Genomic DNA, 21,280 nt, shown 5'->3' with positions numbered 1-21,280 from the left:
GTAATGATCTTGTTTTTCAGGGAGTTAAAGGATTATCTAATGGTATTAGGGTACTGAAAACATCTGTGTAAGCATCAGCCCGTACATGCTGCCTCACGTCTCTCTATTTACTCATTCCTGGCAGATGTTCAATGACTGCAGTTAAACTGTTATATTTCACTGGGGGGATCGGCTCCTATTTGCTCTGTGCAAGACATGCAACACAGTGTTCCTGTGTCACGATGACATAGAAGTATGGTGAAAAAAGTAGGGGTCATCAAATGGAAGATGTACACAATGATAGAATCGCTGGAGGTCATTGAATCCTTCTTCGCAGTGCCCCTTGCCAGGGGAGCAATCTGTGGGGATATTTTTATGTTATGTTTGCACAAAGCAGATTATCAATATCAGATTTGCTAATATTACAAACCCAGCCCCAAACAGCTCATCCGTCTGCCCTCTACTCCTTGACATTACTGTATGTCTTCTTCTTTTCTACCTTTTTATTTCTGTAGAAAGCACTTTTCATACTCTCTTTCAATCACTTATCTTATTTTACCTCTGTATCATCTCCCCCTCAACACGATCTCTTCCATTGAACTTTAATTGTCCTCCTTTCTTTCTGATTGAATCATTTGTCTCCTCATTTACCTAAACTGAATGAATTTAAGGAAGAAATAATGACGTTCATCTCAGCTGCTGAGCTACCCTGCCAGCTGTGGGAGAAGCCTCTTTTCCTGGGCCAATCTGCTGTGACCTGTGCCAATGCCCACTCACAGACAGACTGATGGGGGCAGATGTTTGAAATGTATTGGAATACAAGATGAGCCTTTGCCAGTGTAGGAAATGATTCATACATGTATTTTATGTACAGGGAAAGGTGAGATTGTGTCCTTCACTGAGTGTGCTTGTGTGAGTGCATAGTTAGACTTTAATGATACGTCTGCCCACAGTGTGTGAGAGTGGCCACAGAGAACAGGGATGATGCTGCACCTGTGCCTGCACTGCTGACAAGCATGTCACTTTGTTTCCTATGAGAACAGTCTGCTGCCTCTGTTTTTATTAGATTTTAGATGTAGAATCATAACTGGCCCATGGATAGACTTCCTATCTTCTAATCTAGTGTACTGCAATCGTTCTCTTAGAGACGGTAACAACACAGACTTTTGCGATAAGAATAGACCCTCTGGACTAGTTTAGTTCTTATGGCCAGTATATTCAGTCGGTTGAGTCAAGGTACATTACTCTCCTGCTGCACAATGATTATTCACATCATTCAAATGCTTTCACATTAACATGCACACAGGTTGTATAAGTATGTATACTTGTGCATCTGTGTTATGGCTTACAACTGCACAGTTATGTTCCTACATTAATCAGCATGAAATGTATTAAAACTTGTAATTGTTGACTTTGTCTATTGCCTTGATTATTTCAATACTATATTCCAGGTCAATTGAAAGCAGTATTTAAAGTGTTTTTCTTTCATTATGAGCAACGGTTAAGAAGTTATACATTCTTTTAAAGAGGAACCAACTGGAACAGACCAGTCTTTTTTAGATATTTCATGTATCACAAATAAGCACGGGAGCAACTACAAATATAATCTAACTATGCCCAAACCAGTTTGGCACATCCAATTCTCTTTATTTGTGGTGATCAAAAAGCTAAAATCAGCTAAAATGCAAAAGTGGAGTGAGGATCTCTAAGGACCCTCTATGTAACAACAGTTCAAAGCCAACATGTGGCCAAATGTAATGGTGCAAAGCTACAGCATTAAGAATCCTGTTTATGACTACCTTCACAATAATTTTTTAGTTTGCTTATTGACTAAATAAAAGCACTACTGGTTTAGCAAGTTGTGGATATCCTACTCATATGGAAATGCAAATGCGAGTCCTTCAGCAGAAATATAGAGAAACTCATATGAATTAGGGAACAACTGCTTTTAGCTGATTCCAAATAACTTTTTTTTTTTGTAAATACAAAAGTCAAATAACCAGCGACCTCACAAAACATGTGTTTTGGGCCAATATTTTGGAATTTAAATTGATAAAAGTATGAAGTGAAGAAATGTTGGACATACATGGATGTAAACTGCAGCTTGACTTTATGGCATACAACACCAGGCGGTAATGGTTTATAGAGCTTAATTTCCAAAAACCCTTCTTGGATGCTAGGTTTGTCTTTGCCATAGCTTCTGCCCATATTCCTCGCTGCGGCTATTTTGCTATTGTCTCTGCCACCTTCATCTCTGGATGGCTGGCATGAAACAAAGTTGACACAGACACACAACATCACAATTCCCGTAAACTCCAAAATACAGAGGGCTTTCCATGTTGTGATAGAATTAATCAGCATTGTGTGAACTTGTTTGGCATGACTTGAATTGAACAGATGTTCATTTATATGTAAAAGTCCCGCTCTGCAGCTTTAAAGCAACAAACAAAAATAAGTATATCAAACCCAGATGTCAATCGTATTAATGTGAAATGAAATCTCAGACCACACTGTTTACAGCAAATTTGAGCTAGTTCTCTACCATATGGTTTCCTGTAAGATGCCTTATTATAATATGCTTGAGGAAGATCCTGAACCCTCTTGCTGATATGCAGAAAAGTCTGTTATACATATTTTTATCATTTAATCTTAAACATTTACCATATATCAATGTATGTGAGCCAAGATCCAGCATGGATGGCCTGACATGTAAACAAACACATGGCACTGCCGTTTATTGTAAAATACAATATTTAGGATGCTAAGATATTCTGGAGATCTTCCCAGCATGCACTCAGTGAGAGGCGGTGAAACAGTCTGGATAGATTTCCAATCCATCGGGGTCAACATATTCACGATCTTCTTTGGCAATTTAGAGACGGAAAACCATTTGCATGTGAGCCCCTGGAGGAAACCCACAAACCCACGGGGAAAACGTGCAGTCTTAAAATAGAAAGAGCTTTGGCTGAAGATTAAAACCAGAACTATCTTTTGTGAGAGGACAGTGATGACTACCAAGCTGCTGCCAGAAAAACACTTGGTTGGTTTCTGGTATTCCCTGTAATAACTTTACATAATTTATGACTTAATTAGATGGAAAATGCTAATCAGGTTTGAAAATTACACTTAGGTAGCATAAAAGTACTGTGATGACCCCAAGTGATGCAGACCTTGGAACCTGGATAGCTTGACAAAGCTCTAGTCATTTTCTCACCCAGATTGCACTTGGCCAACAAAATAAACAGTGCCAAAAAATCACATCAGCAGGGAAATAAAGAAGCCTCCAATGTGCCAATTGGATCGGCCCACCTAATGATGGCAGATGGAAAGTTTAACTGTCGCCAGTTTTTATTTAATTGTTCAAGCTTGTGGAGCATTCACAGGCCCTCCAAGCAAATGCATGTCAAGCAACACTAAAGCAGCTTGTTGTTCTTCTTAAATGGGTTTGATTGCACCCCACCTATCATAATAGTGAAGCATCAGAATCATTAGTGTGTTAACACTGCAGTGCTTCCCTAACATTAGGAGACCAGAAGGGAAACATTCAGGTTCGGAAATCCAGCATGACACTTAATTTCCCATTCTGCCTTGTCCTTGAGCAAAGCACTTAACATAGTCTCTGGGTCACTTGGGATGGGGAAGGACAAGAAAAAAAGCATATAAGAACCAAAGCCTAAAAAACATTATGCCCATTGTAGTGCTATTCAATATGTACAAAATCAAATATCACAATATTATTTATATTGATATCTTACAGTGTTTACATGTTTATGACTTTAGATGTGTGTTTTTATGCAGCATTGTATCTACTGTAACTAAGTCAATAAGTCATCTTACTTTCATTTTGTGTCACTGTAAACATTAGGATCTTTGGTCATTTTTATTACCTATGATTTGTTTGTCATAACAATTCTAGCTACAGTTTCAGATACAGCTAATGTTGATGGTTAAGAAAATAAAAAACAATGACTAGCAATTATACATCTTGAGGGCATTTCCACTTACACAATGACAAAGATATGCCATTTGAAATGAACTGCTTCAAACATAACTAACAAGATATACACATTGTTTTTTGAAACATGAATAGTTTCTTGGCAAATTAATACGCGTTTAGCTTTGACATAGCTCCATTTGTTTGACCTTGGGAATATCTGACAAAATAATGTTTGAGTTATGGATCATTAATGTAGATCTTAATGTTTCAAATGTGAATGACTGTTTGTTGTAATTCAGTCTTTCCACTTACCTGAAGAAATCATCTTAAACTAGCATTAATGTCCCCCCCAACCTAATACACTGACTCTCAAAAACACAACTGGACATTTCTATGCAGAAAAATAGAACAATAAAAACTTGTAAAACTCATCATCTATTGTATTGTTCAGCCAGACAAAGAGTTACAGAGAATACTGTTTTCCAGGTTAAGGATCATTATAAGAACCTTTTTTGAACTGTCATTTTTTACATAAATTGATAGACCCAAGAGAAAACCTGCTCCTCAACTAGTGTTTGCAGCATGGCAGGACAGTGGTCTTAAAGCAGAGATTCTGATCGGTTGGCAGTTTCTCACACATATTGAGCTATATGCTAAAGAGGTCATTAACAAGCGCTGTTATGGAGTTCAAAAGCTTCTCTGACATCTTAATTAGATCTTAATGACGTTTCAGTTGGAATGGCTGAACTGAGTACCCTGAGATGAGGCAAACCCAGCGCTGATACACTGAAGGAATCCAGAAAGTGACTTACACCAGAGATTAGTGCGAGTTGGAAAGGGGAGAAAAGGAAGAGCAGTAAAGGAGATGTAGAGAGGAATGAATGGGAAGCTACTGGAGGGAACGTACGCTCTCCCAACCAATCGTATGGTATTTCTAAGGAGATGCGTAGCTTGTGCTTTTAGAAAAGACTGATACACTTTTCATTCTATAATTCTCTCTCATACGACCTTTCATTCTGTCTTCCCTCTTTTCCTCTCTCCCAGTGGGATATAGGTCTATACGTTGCCCAGTAATTACTCTGCCGATGTCCCAGTAGCATCACATGTCTCTTGTGGGCTTTTTAATCGGATCCTTAGCATTTATTACCATGAAATCTCAGAGTACTCACCCTGAGAATTGCTGGATATGAACTGCAGTGCCAATAGAGATCCATTTATAACGTTATTTCTGGCAGATAGCTGGCTGATTAGATACAATCATTTTCAGTGTTGTGTTTTGCATTGTAGATGCTCTGCTGTGGATTGCATGGAATAACCTCTCTTTTTTCGTTGTGGGCAGGCTGTGTATTTTTAGCTGAAATGTTCGTGCACGTTTATGCAACTCCAAACAAAATCAGTGGAATGTGATGAAAGAACAATGGACTGCAGGGAATGAGCAAACTAGTGCACCAATACACAATCCTCAAACACCTCGTGTGATTATATCATTTTTACTAACCCGTAATTACCTTCCTGCTGCCGGCTGCATTCGCATGTGTACGCAGTACAAAGAGACACACACTGACGGCATTAAAACCTTGACAAGAGAGAGGGTAATTGATTCAAATCTTCAAATATTTATTTACCACACGAGTTGCCCTGTCTATGTTTCCCTGGGCTCAGCTGGCCTGCACTACCCTTCACTGAAGCACAGCGAGTAGAGGAGAAGGGACAGGGAACTAGAGAGGGAGAAACCAAATGCCAAATGTGGGGACGATGATGTGGAGGCCAGAGAGAGTTCAAACCAGAGATTACATCAGAGAAAATAAAGGAGGAGAGGCTAAATAGAAAACTCTGTCTGAAGCCCCTTGCGAGGAGCAGACTGAGGAATAAACAGAGAGTGGATGTCCGTTGAAAGATTGGGCAGCAGGAGACACATTACTATGAGTCTGTTGATTGTTCTGTGTGCAGCCATGTCTTTTTATCACTTTGCTCCTCTCCTCAAGTCCTCTGTCTCATCTTTATTTGACCCCTTCTGTCTAGCCTAAATCTGTCAGAAGACAGCCACAAAATGTTGCAACAACCACCCCCTCGTCAACCCATATTCCCCCCCTACAATGCCTCAAGCTTCTGTTCATTTGCACATCCTCCCTGTAACTCTCAGCCTTTATTCATTTTACTCAGCCTTTAAGGGTTTACTTAGCATTTTATTTGCCCATAAAGGGCAATAAAAGAAATAACTTTTTTTTCTGTAGTGGGATCGGCAATTCATTCTAACAGATCTGGGTCCACAGATGCAAGTGTAATTTGGTAGTTTCCTTCTCAAGAAGGCCGTGAAAAAAAGATTCTATTACAGCCGCAAAGTGGAACATTAGGCTCGTACGGGAAGTGTTACGCTCTCGCAACCTACTTGTGGCATAAAGCATCTACTATTTTATTTTAATGTGGCAAACACTAACTGGTGCATGTTTCTCTAGTTCCCTGGCAGGTGTGCAGTAAATCAATGCCACAGATAGTGTAAGCCAAGGCCCATATTAGGGCCCAATCCCAAACCACCCCCTACACCCTACCCCTACACACTACCCCTCCGTTTGCGCGTTCACGCGGAGGGTCCGCCACATTAAGTGCTGTTCCAAAGCAACGAGTGTGGAGCGGTGTGGAGGGGGAGTGGGCTATCAAGCCCTCAAACAGCGAGTCTGCAGCAGTGCTGACTTGAGACCGGTCTCTACCTGACCGGAGCACGCTGTGTGTGTCCGTCAGGAAACACGCTGTTAACAAGTAGTTCCAGCAAACATCCACTGATAAACTACGATGTTAACAACCTCATGATAACCTCATATGTTTTAACTTAGGATCATACCTGTGTTTAGTCTAGAAAAAGGTAAATGTGTGCATTTTATTATAAAGTTGTGTATATTTACAGACTGTTGCAAAAACTAAGAAGCTTATAAAAATCAGGTTTAAAACTAAGGAGTTTTACAAAAAAGTAACACAATGAAATATGTTTGGAGTTTATTTTAATTATTAATTTACATTTTTTGTCCAAGAGATGCTGATTTGAAACCGTTGTTACATACAGTTACGGCATTTCCTGTTTCTGCTGGAGAGAGGGGAGGCCGTCCCAAAGCTTGCTGCTGTATTTACTCCCTCCATCTGACAGGAGGGAGCCTCATTGAGCTGCGAGTGTCACTCCACGGAGTTCACTACGTCACAGAGGGGGAGTGTGTAGGTGTAGGGCGTGGTTTGGGATTGGGCCAAACTCTAATCTGCCTTTGTGCACCAGTCATTCCCTTCCTACTGCTTCTTCCTTTTGTGTAGCCTCCTTTCTGTGGTCAGGCTGTCTAGTAAAGCACTGCCAGGCGAGGGTTAATAGGTCATCAGACAGCTTGTGCCGCACTCGGGCCTTTGGCTGCCGGTCATGAGGAGCAGAGGAATAGCAGTGTGTCACTCTGATAAGCTGTGAGTCACTCATTGACTGACAACGCTGTCAGATTCCATAAAGTGTACTCTATCTGAAGCAAGTGGATAGGGATCGATCTCATTCAGCTCTCTCGTAATCACACTGTGCCGGGCATGCTATGGTATTGATCGCCATGGTAACGAACAACAGGATGTGCATATGGTCCGTGACTGCAACGATTAGTGTCTCCATGTGTGTACTTCCCAGGTTTACGGAGGCAGATACCATCGTGATGGGGGACGTCACATACGGGGCCTGCTGTGTGGACGACTTCACCGCCAGAGCGCTGGGAGCCGATTTCATGGTGCACTACGGCCACAGTTGTCTAAGTGAGTCCCTTTACCTGCCTGTGTGCATGTTTGTCTGTCTCTCCGTCACTCTGCATGTAGGATTATACCACCCAGAGGAACAAGCACCAAGGACTCCCAGCTACTTGGTGTGGGCTGCACCACAAAGAAGTCAGATACAGGCCGAGCTATCGATCAAAGGAAAACTTAACTAGTTAGTGAAGCCCGCCTAGCTCTAGCATAGGAGGCATATCAGACCTTTGGAGCCCGGACATCACATTTACCCTGCGGATCAATAGGGAACATGCATTAGTGCCGTCCTTTGAAAACCTCAAGCAGTTCTTGAGGACCTTCAAACCCTGCAGTCTGTCTCTTGCGTAACATGGGAGGAAATGCTAAATCAATAGTTTTGATATATCCCTGCCAGAACAATCTCCCCTCTCCCAAATACCAGAACTGACCAACAGAATGTTAAATCACCGAAACACTGTGTTCTCTTTGTGTTGGTGTCTGTGTTTCTGTTTGTTTTATTTGTTTGCTTGTTTATCTGTAAGTGTGTGCACTTTCGCTTCTTGATATTTGTGAAAGAATGATTTGATTGAATTGTTGTAAGTCTACAAAAGAGATAATATGTGTACACATTCTCATTTACACCAAACCAGCAGCGATGAAGGCACCAAAGATAAATTCATCTTGAATTCAGATATTAATTGATAGAAGAGATTTTCAAAGGAATGTCGTGACCTGCCGATTGTCAGTGTTTGGTGTGTATGGGTTTGTGTGTGAGTGTGTTCCTGACCTTCATCATTCAATCATGAGGACATCATCTGCACTGTTGCTAGAGATGTCAGATACCTGTGAGAGATTAAATACACAGTGTTCTGAGCAACTCACAGTGAACTCCTGCACCTTTTCATTTCTTCTGCAGTATCTGCTTTTGTGAATATTGGTGCAATCTCATATTTTGTCCTCATAAAGCTCCTCCATCTACTGCAGGGCAATATGGGCAACATCATAAAACCATGCTTTTTAAAAAAAGTAATAGATATGCTTGCTGATATGAATGATGGGAATTGTATTCAACATTATTAAAATGTACATTTTTAAGAACAAAAAACAGAAAAAAAGTGATGGCTAGCGAGGGAGGAGACACTATTAATTTACACTTGTTTTGTGTATATTTACTGGATTGGAAAAAGTGCCTGGAGATGAAGAAGCCCTTTTCAGAAGCCAGGCTGGCTGCCATACATGTTAGCATAACTAAACCATCTTACACATCAAAAGCAGGTGTTCACTATTTTAGTGGCATGAGTCATTCAAATATAGCTTCAAGGCAACACTTATCCAAGGTGGCAACATTTGTTAGAGATGTGTACTAGCATGACGCTAAGATATAACAGGCAAGGTAACACTTCCCTTATGACCAATCATCATGGGGCTTAAAGACCTGTTTTTTAACCACATAGCAACCATAATAAAAAAACACGTTTTTTGATTCAGTGCGAACAGAAATATTTGCATTAGAGTGAAGTATAAGCAGAATTTGGATACGTCAAAGGTAGTACTTCCACAGATTGGACATAAATCAGTTCAGACACCAACTTGCTGTATTATTCATAAAGTTGTCCACTAGTAGAATATAAAATGAAAGATGTTTGTACATATCGATCTGTTAACAATCCACTTGTAAATAAGCTAGTATCCCATTATGTCCAACCTTTTCTTAGTCGCACTTGCTAAGAATGTACTTGCATATTTGTTTACATGGGTGCTAATAAGCTGCTGTGCTGAGTGACCTTATGGCTATAACACACAGATGAACAAGACCACGAGGGTGACGATAGGGCAAGTGAGTCCTGTCAATCTCATTGACCGAGTCTCTTAATTGGATGGCCTAAGTGCTCTCGGCCTATCATGCTAATGTGAGCACAGATCGATGTCCCTTTTCTTTGCCCTTTACGCTTTCAGAGTGCCTATAAACAAGCAACAGACAGTTGTTAGTTTCAGTCTGTTTTTTTACTCCACTCCTCCAGTCCTTTTAAGTCTCATGATATATTTAACTCCTTGGTTTCTCACCAAACATGTGGCCTGCAGCAAAGCGCACCTTTTTAAATCTCTTCCTTCCATCTCTGCTGAGCACATTCATCACTTCTCTTGCCAGCTAATTGACAACCCACCCCCCATCTCCTTCAAACACGCACACAGTATCCTGTTACTTTTTCTTCTCCTCTCATCCAAGCCCTATCTTTTGGAATGTATACACTAAGTTATTAGATGTACTACCCCCTCTCACAAATTGAATTTCAGGGTTTTCCAGCTTACTATCAATGGCATTTCCCAATCCCCCTCCTGGTTTCCATCCAATCTACCTTCAATCTTTTGTACGGACGTATATCTCAAAGATCTGCTGTCGCTCCCTGTCCTCCCATTTCTATTCACCCTCTTTTTCTTCTTTGCCTCACCATCTCTCGCTCTAATGTTGCTTTAATCTAGGCCATCAAGTGAGCTGCACTCACTCGTAAAACATTTGCACCATAATGGGCCATTTGCTTAATCATAACAAAAAAAGTCCCCTTGCCCCTGATCTGCAAATGAAATGTAACACAAGAGGAAGAATAATTAAGATGATCAACGTAGAGGATAATTCTTAGTCCTTTCCCCCCATTATCTTGGACTGTCGCCTACTTTTTTCAGCATCTAACTCGACACGTCTCCAGTTACCTCTCGGAGGCCCGGGGGGCGTAGTAAATGGCCTGTGAAATTAATGGCATTAATAGTAATTGCATGTGTCCCTCTCCTTCCCTAAATAATTGAGGCATTTGCATCAGTTCCTGCGTGTGCTGGAGACTCATGCAGAATGAGTTTCAGTTATATCACACCTGCTGAGATCTATATATGTGCCTTTACTGTGTTTTTGTACAGCTGTATCACTGGACATGCACTGCGTGTTAATGTTTGAACCACCATCAATAGTGTATATACCGCAGGCTTACCTGACATAACGGACTCAATTATTCATCTGTCTTTCTTTTGTCTTCTTTCCCCTACAGTCCCCATAGACTCCACAGCAGGTATTAAGATGCTGTATGTGTTTGTGGATATCCAGATGGACAATGCGCACTTCATGGACACGGTCAAGTTCAACTTCCCTCCCGGAAAATCTCTGGCACTCGTCAGCACTATTCAGTTTGTGGCAGCACTGCAGGTGATCAAGCACAGGCTCCTGATTGTGTGTATGTGTTCTTGATTGTGTCACACAGCTAAAGTCTAGGAATTCTTACCTGATGTGATGGTAATAAATAGCTTGTGTGTATTTTCATTCCTCCCCCCCCATGTATTTTTGTATGTACAGGATAGGAACACCTTCTGTGCATTTGTACAGTATCCTTTATATGTTACATGGCCTTTATGAACAAGCTTGCAGTCCACACTTAAGCTCAGTTCAAGTGTGGGTTTGAGAAACCCGGCAGCAGTTATTTTGGATTGAAAGGAGGCAATGAACTCGGAAGGCTCTCAGTTCAGCGTCGTGCTCAGCTCTGCTCTTTACATAAGCCAGTGGCAGCAGCTTATAGTATTAAGCTTGAACATCTATTCTCCAGGCCGCTGCCACTTCTTCTATAATGCATTCTGCTGCGTTCATTCGTATGGTTGAACCAACACCACTTTCACCAATGTAATACGCCGTTATTTTACACCACGTTCTGCCCATGTGGGTTATATTATATGTTGGGTGCTTGAGTGCATCCAGTGCCGTACGATTAACAATATATCTCAGTGTTGTGTATTGTATGCATTTGAGCTCTCCATCTCGCTCTGCTTATGGTTGTGTGTGTGTGTTGTGTTTGTGTGTGTGGTGGTGTGTGTGTGTGTGTGTTGTGGGTGTGTGTGTGTGTGTGTGTGTGTTGTGTTTGGTGTGTGTGTGTGTGTGTGTGTGTGTGTGTGTGTGTGTGTGTGTGTGTGTGTGTGTGTGTGTATGGTGTGTGTGTGTATGTGTGTGTGTGTGTGTGTGTGTGTGTGCGCTTGCGCTTGCGCTTGTTGGGTCTCACAGTTTGGGCGGGAGAAGATGGGAGGTCACCCGTATTCCCTGTAGACTTTCTTAAATTAGCCTTCTATCGATTCATTTGTCTTTCCACCTCCATGCACACTAACTCGTGTTTTTCATGTTATTGTTTGTTCTCTTACCCACGTTGCTTAAACTAATCTTTTATGTTTGGAAAATGAATGTGCTCTCTATTCACTTACATTGTTGATTTTTTTTGTATGATATGCCATACATTAGGGTAAATGTGCGGTTTAAATGAAACAAGACAAATCTAATTCCTCATTAATCCAATTCTTCATGCTATTAAGTGCCTGTATTTATGCACATATATATAGCATATTCAATTGTATAATGTTCCTGCATTTGATGACTCTTTTTCAATTTGTGCCATAAGATGAAGAAGAAAAACTGATTAGGCTATAAACACTTTTGACTGGTCTTATTGCGTGGTTTCTGTTTAACTATTAACTTCGAATGATGTGTACGAGTCATGAATGGTTTGAGTCTTTACCTAATGGCTCTAACTTTGAAAAGGCTTTCAAACCTCTACATCTCTAAATATCCTTTCCTCTCCTTGTTTTATTCTGCAGGCTGTGAGTGCAGCCCTCAAACCAGAGTATGATGTGCTGGTCCCACAGTGTCGACCTCTGTCACCGGGAGAAATTCTGGGCTGTACGTCCCCTCGCTTGGACCGTCAAGTCAATGCCATAATGTAAGCAACTTCTCTTCCTGTCTCCCGCCTCACAGTTTCAGCCAAGTCCTGTCCCTTCTTACCACTAGTTAGCAGAAATATCCAGATAATCAAAGACATCCATCCCCCGGAAAACCCTCCCCACCTCCTGGTGCCATAAATACCCCTGCACACCTAAGTGACATTAGAGATAATTAGTATCACACCAGCCACAGCAGACATAGGTTCATGTGACATCTAGCTGTTTCTGAGTGCTTCAGATCAGGCTTCTATTATATCCAGCCAGAAACAGCCAGGTGCTGATCCAGAACGGCAGGGCTAAAAATACCCTCACGCTGTGCAAAGCATTGAATTGTGTAAAGCCAGAAAGACAAGGCCACTTTTGGCTCTTTCAAACCAACTGCAGCGCATCCGCACCCTAGCCAATTTTCTGAGTTTGAAAGGAATGTTTTCACAGAGTAGGCCACCTACTGTGGCAAGTTCATGGCGAGAATTGATAAACCGTGCAACATGTCCTCATTTGTCAACATGTTTTTCAGTTTTTTGGATTGCCAGTTTAAACATCCTCTCCATTTCCTCTAAAGGGGAAGAAGATAAGGCTTCTAATAGACTAGCTCTTTAGTCTTTTTGCATCAACATAAACTCCATGCATATGAGAGATGTCAAAGTGATGCTTATCCCCCCCGTACTGCAAAGAGGAGAGTGCTCTGACAAAGCAACATGTTCAGAAAACAACACCTCCGCAGCCACTTTGTCTTTGCATCTGGTGCAGCTCAACAGTAGAGAGAATCCTCTGCCTTGTGGTGCACAGTGAGTTGAAGTAACTCCCGGGTATAATAAGGTCTCGGTGCATCACCCGGTATGTCTTATCTACACACATCTGGTGTCAGTCCATGTGATTAAAGCCTCCCAGTGCATAAGATTAAAATGGCTACACAAGGACAAGCGTTGCTATATGCATAAGCCTGGCCCTATGGGAGACAAAAGTGGTGTGTGTGTCTTTCTTTGTGTGTGTGAAAGAAGTGGAAGGGTTAGGGTTTTCACCTCCTGATCCCAAGTGGTTTGTCTTTGATGTGTGAGTAGTGGTGTGTAGTGGTTTGCTGCTAAGGAGAATCGGTTAAACTGAGAGTTGATTCGTTTTTTTTGTCTCAATCTCTTTTGATTTGACATTTGTTGGCATTATGGATCAAACATGTTCCCGCATCAAATAGTTACATGTATATAATAGAATATAAACGACATGAATTTAAAAGAAAAGTATTAAAAAAACAATAAAACGCAACCTAAACTTGGAAGACATGTTTTATTAAGCTGTGAAAATGCATCCAAATCTTAATTACTGTCTAATAGTGTGCTATTAACAAGCTTCCTTTCACCTTAATAGATCACTATTAAGGTATTGACATCATTGATTATTCACTGTCTCTAAGAACAACAGCAGAGAACAAGGTTTTGTTTATCACCTTTAATGGTACCCTAATCTCTTATTTAACATCGTTTTTTTACATAAATTAATTAGGTGTAAGTGCTCCAAGAAAATGTCGAGCTACTTCACCATTATGCAGATCGAGTTGGTGTTCTAGTGTCTGAGGCCAATCTTCAAGCTCTAAAGTTTGGTCTGTTCTTTTCTATAATGAACAAATGTATACTATTTTCAGAAGCTGTTTTGAAACGAGCCATGATCAGTCTATCATTTATATTTGCTGCCTCTGCTGTAGCTCTCATTCGTAATATAACAATATATAGATGCGATTGTGAGGATACAGTGTTGCATAATGCATTACCATTAGAGAGCACTTTTGCAAAGAATAATAGAATATGGACGGTGATCGTAGGGAGAGCGAGAGTTGAGTACACCAGCCTCTTAAAGCTACAGGGAGCTGAGGACAACCTTGGCTATAGTGCACCAGATTCATTGTGTACTTATCTATAACAAGTGCCTTGGATGTTGCTAAGCAAAGGACAAGAAAAAGGCTATTTTCGAGGTCATTGTTGTGACACGCACAGTGAGACATACATGTGGGCTTTCTCACAAACACATTTGAAAGTCAAGTCTTGGATAGAAATGTCTCCAGGTAGGCTGCATGGCAAACCACCCACAGCTTCATGCTGCTCTAAACGCTGACCAATTAGTGGATTTAATTGCATATCCTGTTCCATTAGGCCAACTGAGACTGACAAGTACAGCTATGAGTTCAACCCGAGCCCTCTCACAGTATCAGCAGGATTCTTCTCAATCTGACCCTGAGAGGGATGAATATATGAGAGTGTTTTGCCTGAGCTTGTGTTTTCAGCATCCTGCATGCCTCCGGTTTGTGAACCCTGCTTCTGCTCGGGCTCTGGTGAATCCCCAGCACCAGACCCTGGGTTAATTGGAGGGGCTTGCATTCTCTGTAAACAGCATGCTCCAGTCGTTGGGGTCATGTCCCCGTAGAGCAGAGATGGGCAGGACCTCCACCCCAGCCTCAGGCCCTCTGCCTGGTAACACTTTGGTCTTCAGTTAAAAGGCTGCAGAGAGGAATGAATTTTAAAAGAGCGCAAGAGAGAAAGCTAGAAAGAGAGAATGGGAATGAAAGGCCAGTATTTATTCTGGTTGTGCATTGCATGTTATTGTCTACATGGGGTCTTTTACACAAATAACGTCTCTTACCTCCAACACCGATTTTCTCTTTTTTTTCTATAGTTATCTGGGCGATGGAAGATTTCACCTGGAGTCAATTATGATCGCCAACCCAGAAATCCCTGCCTACAGGTATAAACAAACTTAAATAACTTTTGCTCAATATTTGTTATTTCACTGCAAAAATATTGTACAAAATGTTCATTGTGGTCAATTTGCATTACAGCTAATAAGTAATCTAACAGCAAAGGTGGTAAACTAAGGAGAAAGCTTGGCCATTCCACAAGTAAAATAATGTGATCACCTCCTTAGATCCCCGTAAAATATGTTATGCATAGAAAAGGATTGTTCATATTAAATAATCCTTTGTATTCAGGATCACTCACCTTTTCGCAGTGTCATGATAACATTTTGTGAGGATTACATTCATTTTTTGATGAGGTCTTGTTTGTATGCAAAGCTTGATTGTGCCGTTATAGACATACGCACTGCTGCAAAGATCACAGGTCTCTCTCATAAACAAGATTCTAATCTCAAGTCTACTCCTTGTACCGGAGAGAAGGAGATTAGATGCTCAGAAATACCTCCATTTCTCCTAAGATACACTAACTCTTGTCATACTTGATGGCTTTTCATGATTGGATTTTTTCATCTTTTTTTGCATTCCTATCCTCAGGATAGATAAATGAAGAACAGTTCTTAATGGCTATGATATGGTTTGTCTGTTTATGCTTCTACACATCTTCCATTTACTTTAGTGTCTTTGCCTTTTCTTGTCTGTGTTTGTCCGTAGATATGACCCCTACAGTAAAGTATTTTCCAGGGAGTACTATGACCACGAAGCCATGCGTGCCTTAAGGCTCCAGGCTATTGATAAGGCTCGATCGGCCCAGAGATGGGGCTTGATCATGGGCACGCTGGGGCGGCAGGGCAGCCCTAAAGTCATGGAGGTAAGCATCTGCATCTTCATTTTGACTCTCTGCATGTACTGAGGCTACTTTTATATCAAAGTCAGTTTCTCTGACAAGTCGTTGGGAATCATGAAATACTGAAAGGACAAGCAGTCTTCACACTCAGAGCCTGTTATTTACACATTCAGAACAATGCAGCCAGACAGCCATGGCAAAGCCTATCATTGATCTCACTGTTGGCCTCTTTGGCTGTATTGAAGTGTTAGTCCCAGGGATTTAGATATTAAGCATATTTTATTATCGATTTAGCAGTGATAATGAAAAATAATCATAAGTCAATGTTTAAAAGGTTAACAAATATTGTATAAAATCTGTTCATTAGTGGAAGTTGTGGTTCTTTTAATTGACGTTGTTTTCATTGCACAAGTCTAGTACATTAGAAATTCAAATCACAAATTAATTAGTTTGACTCCAAATTGCTAATCCTGATTTGAAAGTGCCAATTAGAACAATGTGTGGACGCTGATGCTGGTCCATTATTGTGTTGAGTGAAAAACTGAAAATACTCTATATAATAATTTTTCCTTTCTTACATTCCCACTTTAGCTCTTATGTTATTTGTGTTGTACTGTTGTAGATTCAACTTTGATATTAACTATGCCTTTTTTATATTTATGTTTTTATTTATTCATAAAATACATACATATTCTATTTTGTATTAGTTTATTTAGCCGTGAATCAATGAACATTGAGTTGGCCAAGGGGCTTCTTTGTTTTTTATCTTAGTTCATCTTAAAAACATAATCCTGTCTCTATGCTTGGTTAGTTGCATGGACATCGTAGATATAAAAGTTTTTAAAACAAATCCACAACAAGGTTTTGTCACTCAGCACACGTTCTTAGACCTATTGATGCATGTCTCCTGATAGTAAATATTCAGACTTCAGACTTTAAGTTAACATTGGTGTACAGTAAAACTATATGGCCAATAGAGAGTGAAACATTTGATTTTAGGGTGGAAGGAGAGGATAGATTGAAAAAATCTACTAAAATGAATAAAAATACCCACCAACTCTTCCATAGCGATCTGTTGAGATGAAATAATACAGTGTCAGATAATCTCTCAAGTAAAGAGACAGAGCTATCTCTGATAAGAGCACAGTTGTAGAAATGGCTCATGATACTCCCAAGGACAGTGGATATCAGCAAATCCCATACCTTTATCTCACCAATGGAACATTTATGAGATTTCTTCACTTGGTTTGGCTGCAACTCTGAACAACACCTCAGTCCAAGTACCAATACCCACAACTTTATAGGCAGCAACAGCAAGGCAGGAGAGTTCCTTGAACAGGATCATCTGTTTCATATATTGATATGTTATATAACGCATACTGTCTGGGCTTCTACACAAGGGGCACGATTAAACTCAATCTGAGGAAGTCAAGTGAGACCAGATCCACTTGGGCCTACTGTCTGTGGTGTAAGGTCTGGGGTGAGGAGATTTAACATCTGTAAGGTACTCTGGAAAGAGCCCGTTGAGGTGGTTGGGCCTACTAAAGCAGACTATTCCAAAATTGGATGGAGGTAGACCAAGAATTTTCTCGACGGCTTACATTTTGAAGATAAATCGATTGACATGGATGAGGAAAACAATATTTCTGCTCCAGCAGCTTGCCTATTTTGCTATCACCAACCAGTAAACTGTGTCAGAAAACAGAAGGATTGACATATGAAGCTTAGTAGGCGGACGTCATGGGCTTTGTGATCTGTGACATATAATTTGATGTTCTTTAGTTTAAAACCCTTGATAGAATGATGTTTCTTGTTTGTTTTGCAAACCTAATCATTGGCCCTTTTATCTAATTTCTTGTTCTTCTTAGCATCTGGAGTCAAAGCTCGAGTCCTTGGGAAAGCCCTTCACTCGAGTGCTCCTGTCTGAGATTTTCCCGGGAAAGCTGGATCTGATGCAAGATATAGATGCGTGAGTATTAAGATGCACATATACTTCAACAATAATACAATACTAGGTGGCAGAAGCCAGACATTTAGGTATTTTCTCTGACAACACTTACAGCGCTTTTGAGTGTTGTTGTTAAAACAATTGAAGAGCCGTTGATACAGTGTATTAGTTTTTTGTTTTCCTTTTTTACATACCATAGCCTTCACCAGCCTGAAAGTGTGGATTACTTGTATTGTCTTCCTCCCATTACTTCTTGTTGGTGCACAGCACTTCTCCCTTTGGCTCATTGTTTTCATGATTTGCAATTTCTTAACAACGGCTGTGTTTCTTTGTTTTAAACAATGAATCATTTATCTTTCAAATCACTGACGCTGGCAGAGCTGTTATGATCAGTAGTCACCTCGAAGTTGCAATCAACAACTTTTGAAATGTATTCTTTATGCATCTTTGCACACATAACTTGGGATTCAGCATAATTTGCAAGTCCACACTATTACAAGGAGCTGACACAAAGAAGTCTGGAGTTTATGCCTTCATAAACACTATTTGCATTCAAGTCTTGCTGAGGTTCCATTGTTTTAACTTTGTAGCAAAACCAAAGAGTCCGGCATGATTCACTTGGATGCTTGATACAAATTGTAAGTTTTGACACAGGGGACAAAGAGAGCAGAGTTTAATACTTAAATAATGTGCTTAGTGAACACTTTGAACTTATTTAGGTTCAAGGTGCAAGGCTTTTATTAGTCATACGTACATAGCTACAGTGTAGTTATGACGATGAACATCTTAGGTCACAGGCTCCTCCAACAGTGCAGCACAATAACAGAAAAACAGCAAATAGTGAAATAAGAAAAATAGTATAGTCTGTAATAACTGTAAACATGCGTTTGTCCGTTTTCTTTAGCTTGAGACTCTAAATTGTTTTATTTCAAACACCTTAACATGAGTCCGAAAATATGTAAAAATTCTGGACCCAAGGAAATTGTGAACCCATCACAAATAATTAACACAATATTTAATTATTACTTTGAGATGTGCTACATTAAGGGATGTGGAAGATATGGGCAGATTTTTTGTTTAAAACACGCAAAAAATGTACTAACATTATTAACAGAATGTGATGGGTGTATAGTGCTGTCAAAGCAATTTACGAGTTCTGTCGAAGAGAAAATCTACTAAATGAGCATGCTTAACAATCTGTTCTGTCTTGTAATACCACTTGTACTAGGGCTGCACGATATTGAACAAAACTTACATTGCGATATATATTTTTTCCCCCTGCGATATATATTGCGTTTTTTTTAACTATATTTAACCGGATGAAGGATTTTAGTCACGGACGTCTGGATCTTAACTGGTTGACTCATCATACCTTAAGTCATGATCTAACATGTCATGATAATGCATGTTGCTTACCCTCAAATAAGGGGGTTCATCTGTGAATGAAGAAGAGAAGAACCTTTTTGTATCCAAAATAGTTCCAGATGGCAGATGTTGCTTTTCTTTTTGGAAGTGAATCTTCATTCTCGCCGGTATTGTCCTCCTGTGCCTCGCTCATTTTTCACCGGTGTTTTGATGGTCTGCAAACTAGTGGGGAGGGGCCTGCTGTGATCTGATCAAGAATGATTGTGATTGGTGGTTTGTCACTCACTCAAGTACCCCTGACATGAGAGCCGCGCAAGTTTCCCTTTTGTAGCAAGCAGCAAAAATAATTGTAACATGACGTGTTTGAGTTAATGCACCTACTTAATATCGCACGTCCTAATAAAAAAAAACGTCCCTGCGATGTGAATATCGCGCATGCACATATCGCGGTTATCGCCATGACACGATATATCGTTCAGCCCTAACTTGTACCTTGAGAGGACATGATGAATCGCAAAATGTGTGTTTTAGGAAGAACTGAATAGTGTTTTGCAGATTGTATGGAGCCCGTAGTAGAGGTTATATTCCGTCTCCTTTTTTCTTGAAACCTTTAGACATGTATTACACATTGCTCCTGTAATACATGATAATCGCAGTGGCCGGATCTGAACTATACCCTGACACTAAACGCTGTTATCCAGCCCAGCAACACTTGTTACAGTATTCAAAAAACTGAACCACTCCAGTTTCTTCAACGATATATCAAGTGCTTAGGCTTCCAGGTGTAGCTTCTCCAATTGATCTGAGTTGTAACCAGAGGAACAGAGGTGAAGACGGACAAGGGTTTAGTGAGACACTGATGTGCAGGAGCTCCAATCACACTCACACAGGCACACACACAATCCTCACACTCCCTCAGATTGGCCTCTCACTGTGGAGTAATGAGAAGTGTGATGTGTGAGGGAGGAGTGGGTGAAAGAAGGACAGAAGGTCTGAGAGATTGAGAGTGAGTTGGAGAGAGTTATGCAGAGGTAGTTGAGGGGGCTGTTTAGAAAGCGAGTGATCATGGTATAAGCCATTTTTTCTTAGTTTGTTGGTTCTCCTCTTCAGACTGACGTATGAGTGCAACTCCAATATTATGTAAGTCCGGCACGATTCTCCCAACCAAAACAAACCCTCATTATAGACAAAAAGCTTTTCAACAAGGTCTGCTTCAGTAGCATTTGTGGTATTGATTTCAAGAAAACAAAGGTGTTTCAATCCAAAAAGGTGTACTTTGTATCTGATAGGAAAAGAGATAGAAAAAGTTGGGTAGGTACACCTGGCTTACTAACAGCCATCTAATCAAGCATATACTGTTGGACACTGCTTTTATATTTAATCTATTTTTATTTATACAAATTGGGTCGACACCTCTGTGTACCAAAGCCTCCACAATTACCATCAACAGATTCTACAAAAACTGTGACGAAATTCCTATAATGTTCTTTAAACAATACTTCTATCTCTGTTTGAGTGGTATAAACTAGGGATGCTCTGATTGATCGGCCGATATTCACTCTCTGTCGATCGATCGGTGCTCTCTATAAAGGCCGATCGTGGGAGCCGATCAGATGACGTAAAATACGTGACACTTTTCTCTGTGCCCGGCAAAAAAAGCTTGCCAAAATGGCTTCACCAGTCTGGCAGTATTTTAAGGTGTCCGAAAATGACAATAAAATAGCGGTATGTGAAGCAGAAATCCTGCAGCTCCACCAGCTGTGACGGACCGGTGAGCGGAGCAAAACACACACTTCAAGTTAGACAGGGCCGGTCTTTGGCATAGGCACATAGGCGGTCGCCTAAGGCGCCAGATCTGGGGGGGCGCTGCGCTGGTAGTTCTGCTTTTTGACTCTTTGGCTCATCCTAATTTTTGGGGGGGGGGGTGCTGAGGGGGCTGCAGCACCACCATCTGCGAAGCTCCACTAGCACCCGCACCCTCAAACGCGGCGCACCTACAGTGCAAGCGTGCCACAGTCTCGCTGCTGAGAGAGAGAGAGAGAGAGA

At 40.7% G+C, this 21,280-nt stretch overlaps 1 protein-coding gene across 1 annotated transcript; it reads left to right on the top strand.

Moving 5' to 3' along the window:
* Positions 1-7,545: 7,545 nt before the first annotated feature.
* On the top strand, positions 7,546-17,894 carry dph1 (diphthamide biosynthesis 1). The gene is made up of 6 exons (XM_010790484.1): positions 7,546-7,684; positions 10,693-10,847; positions 12,275-12,396; positions 15,059-15,127; positions 15,789-15,945; positions 17,790-17,894. The coding sequence occupies exons 1-6, from the start codon at positions 7,546-7,548 to the stop codon at positions 17,892-17,894; spliced, it is 747 nt and encodes a 248-aa protein (XP_010788786.1).
* Positions 17,895-21,280: the final 3,386 nt, after the last annotated feature.

The sequence above is a fragment of the Notothenia coriiceps genome, unplaced genomic scaffold (genome assembly GCF_000735185.1).
Source record: "Notothenia coriiceps isolate Sejong01 unplaced genomic scaffold, NC01 NC01_scaffold00034326, whole genome shotgun sequence".
NCBI lineage: Eukaryota > Metazoa > Chordata > Actinopteri > Perciformes > Nototheniidae > Notothenia > Notothenia coriiceps.
The sequence above is the reverse complement of the archived record's forward strand: the minus strand, read 5'-3'. Positions and strand labels throughout refer to the sequence as shown.

Bases quoted from the DNA above. Each gene is read 5' to 3' on its own strand.
- dph1 (XM_010790484.1), top strand. From the start codon at position 7,546: ATGTGTGTACTTCCCAGGTTTACGGAGGCAGATACCATCGTGATGGGG. The intron at 12,397-15,058 runs GTAAGCAACTTC...TTTTTTCTATAG, and splicing joins CGTCAAGTCAATGCCATAAT to TTATCTGGGCGATGGAAGAT. The intron at 15,946-17,789 runs GTAAGCATCTGC...TGTTCTTCTTAG, and splicing joins GCAGCCCTAAAGTCATGGAG to CATCTGGAGTCAAAGCTCGA.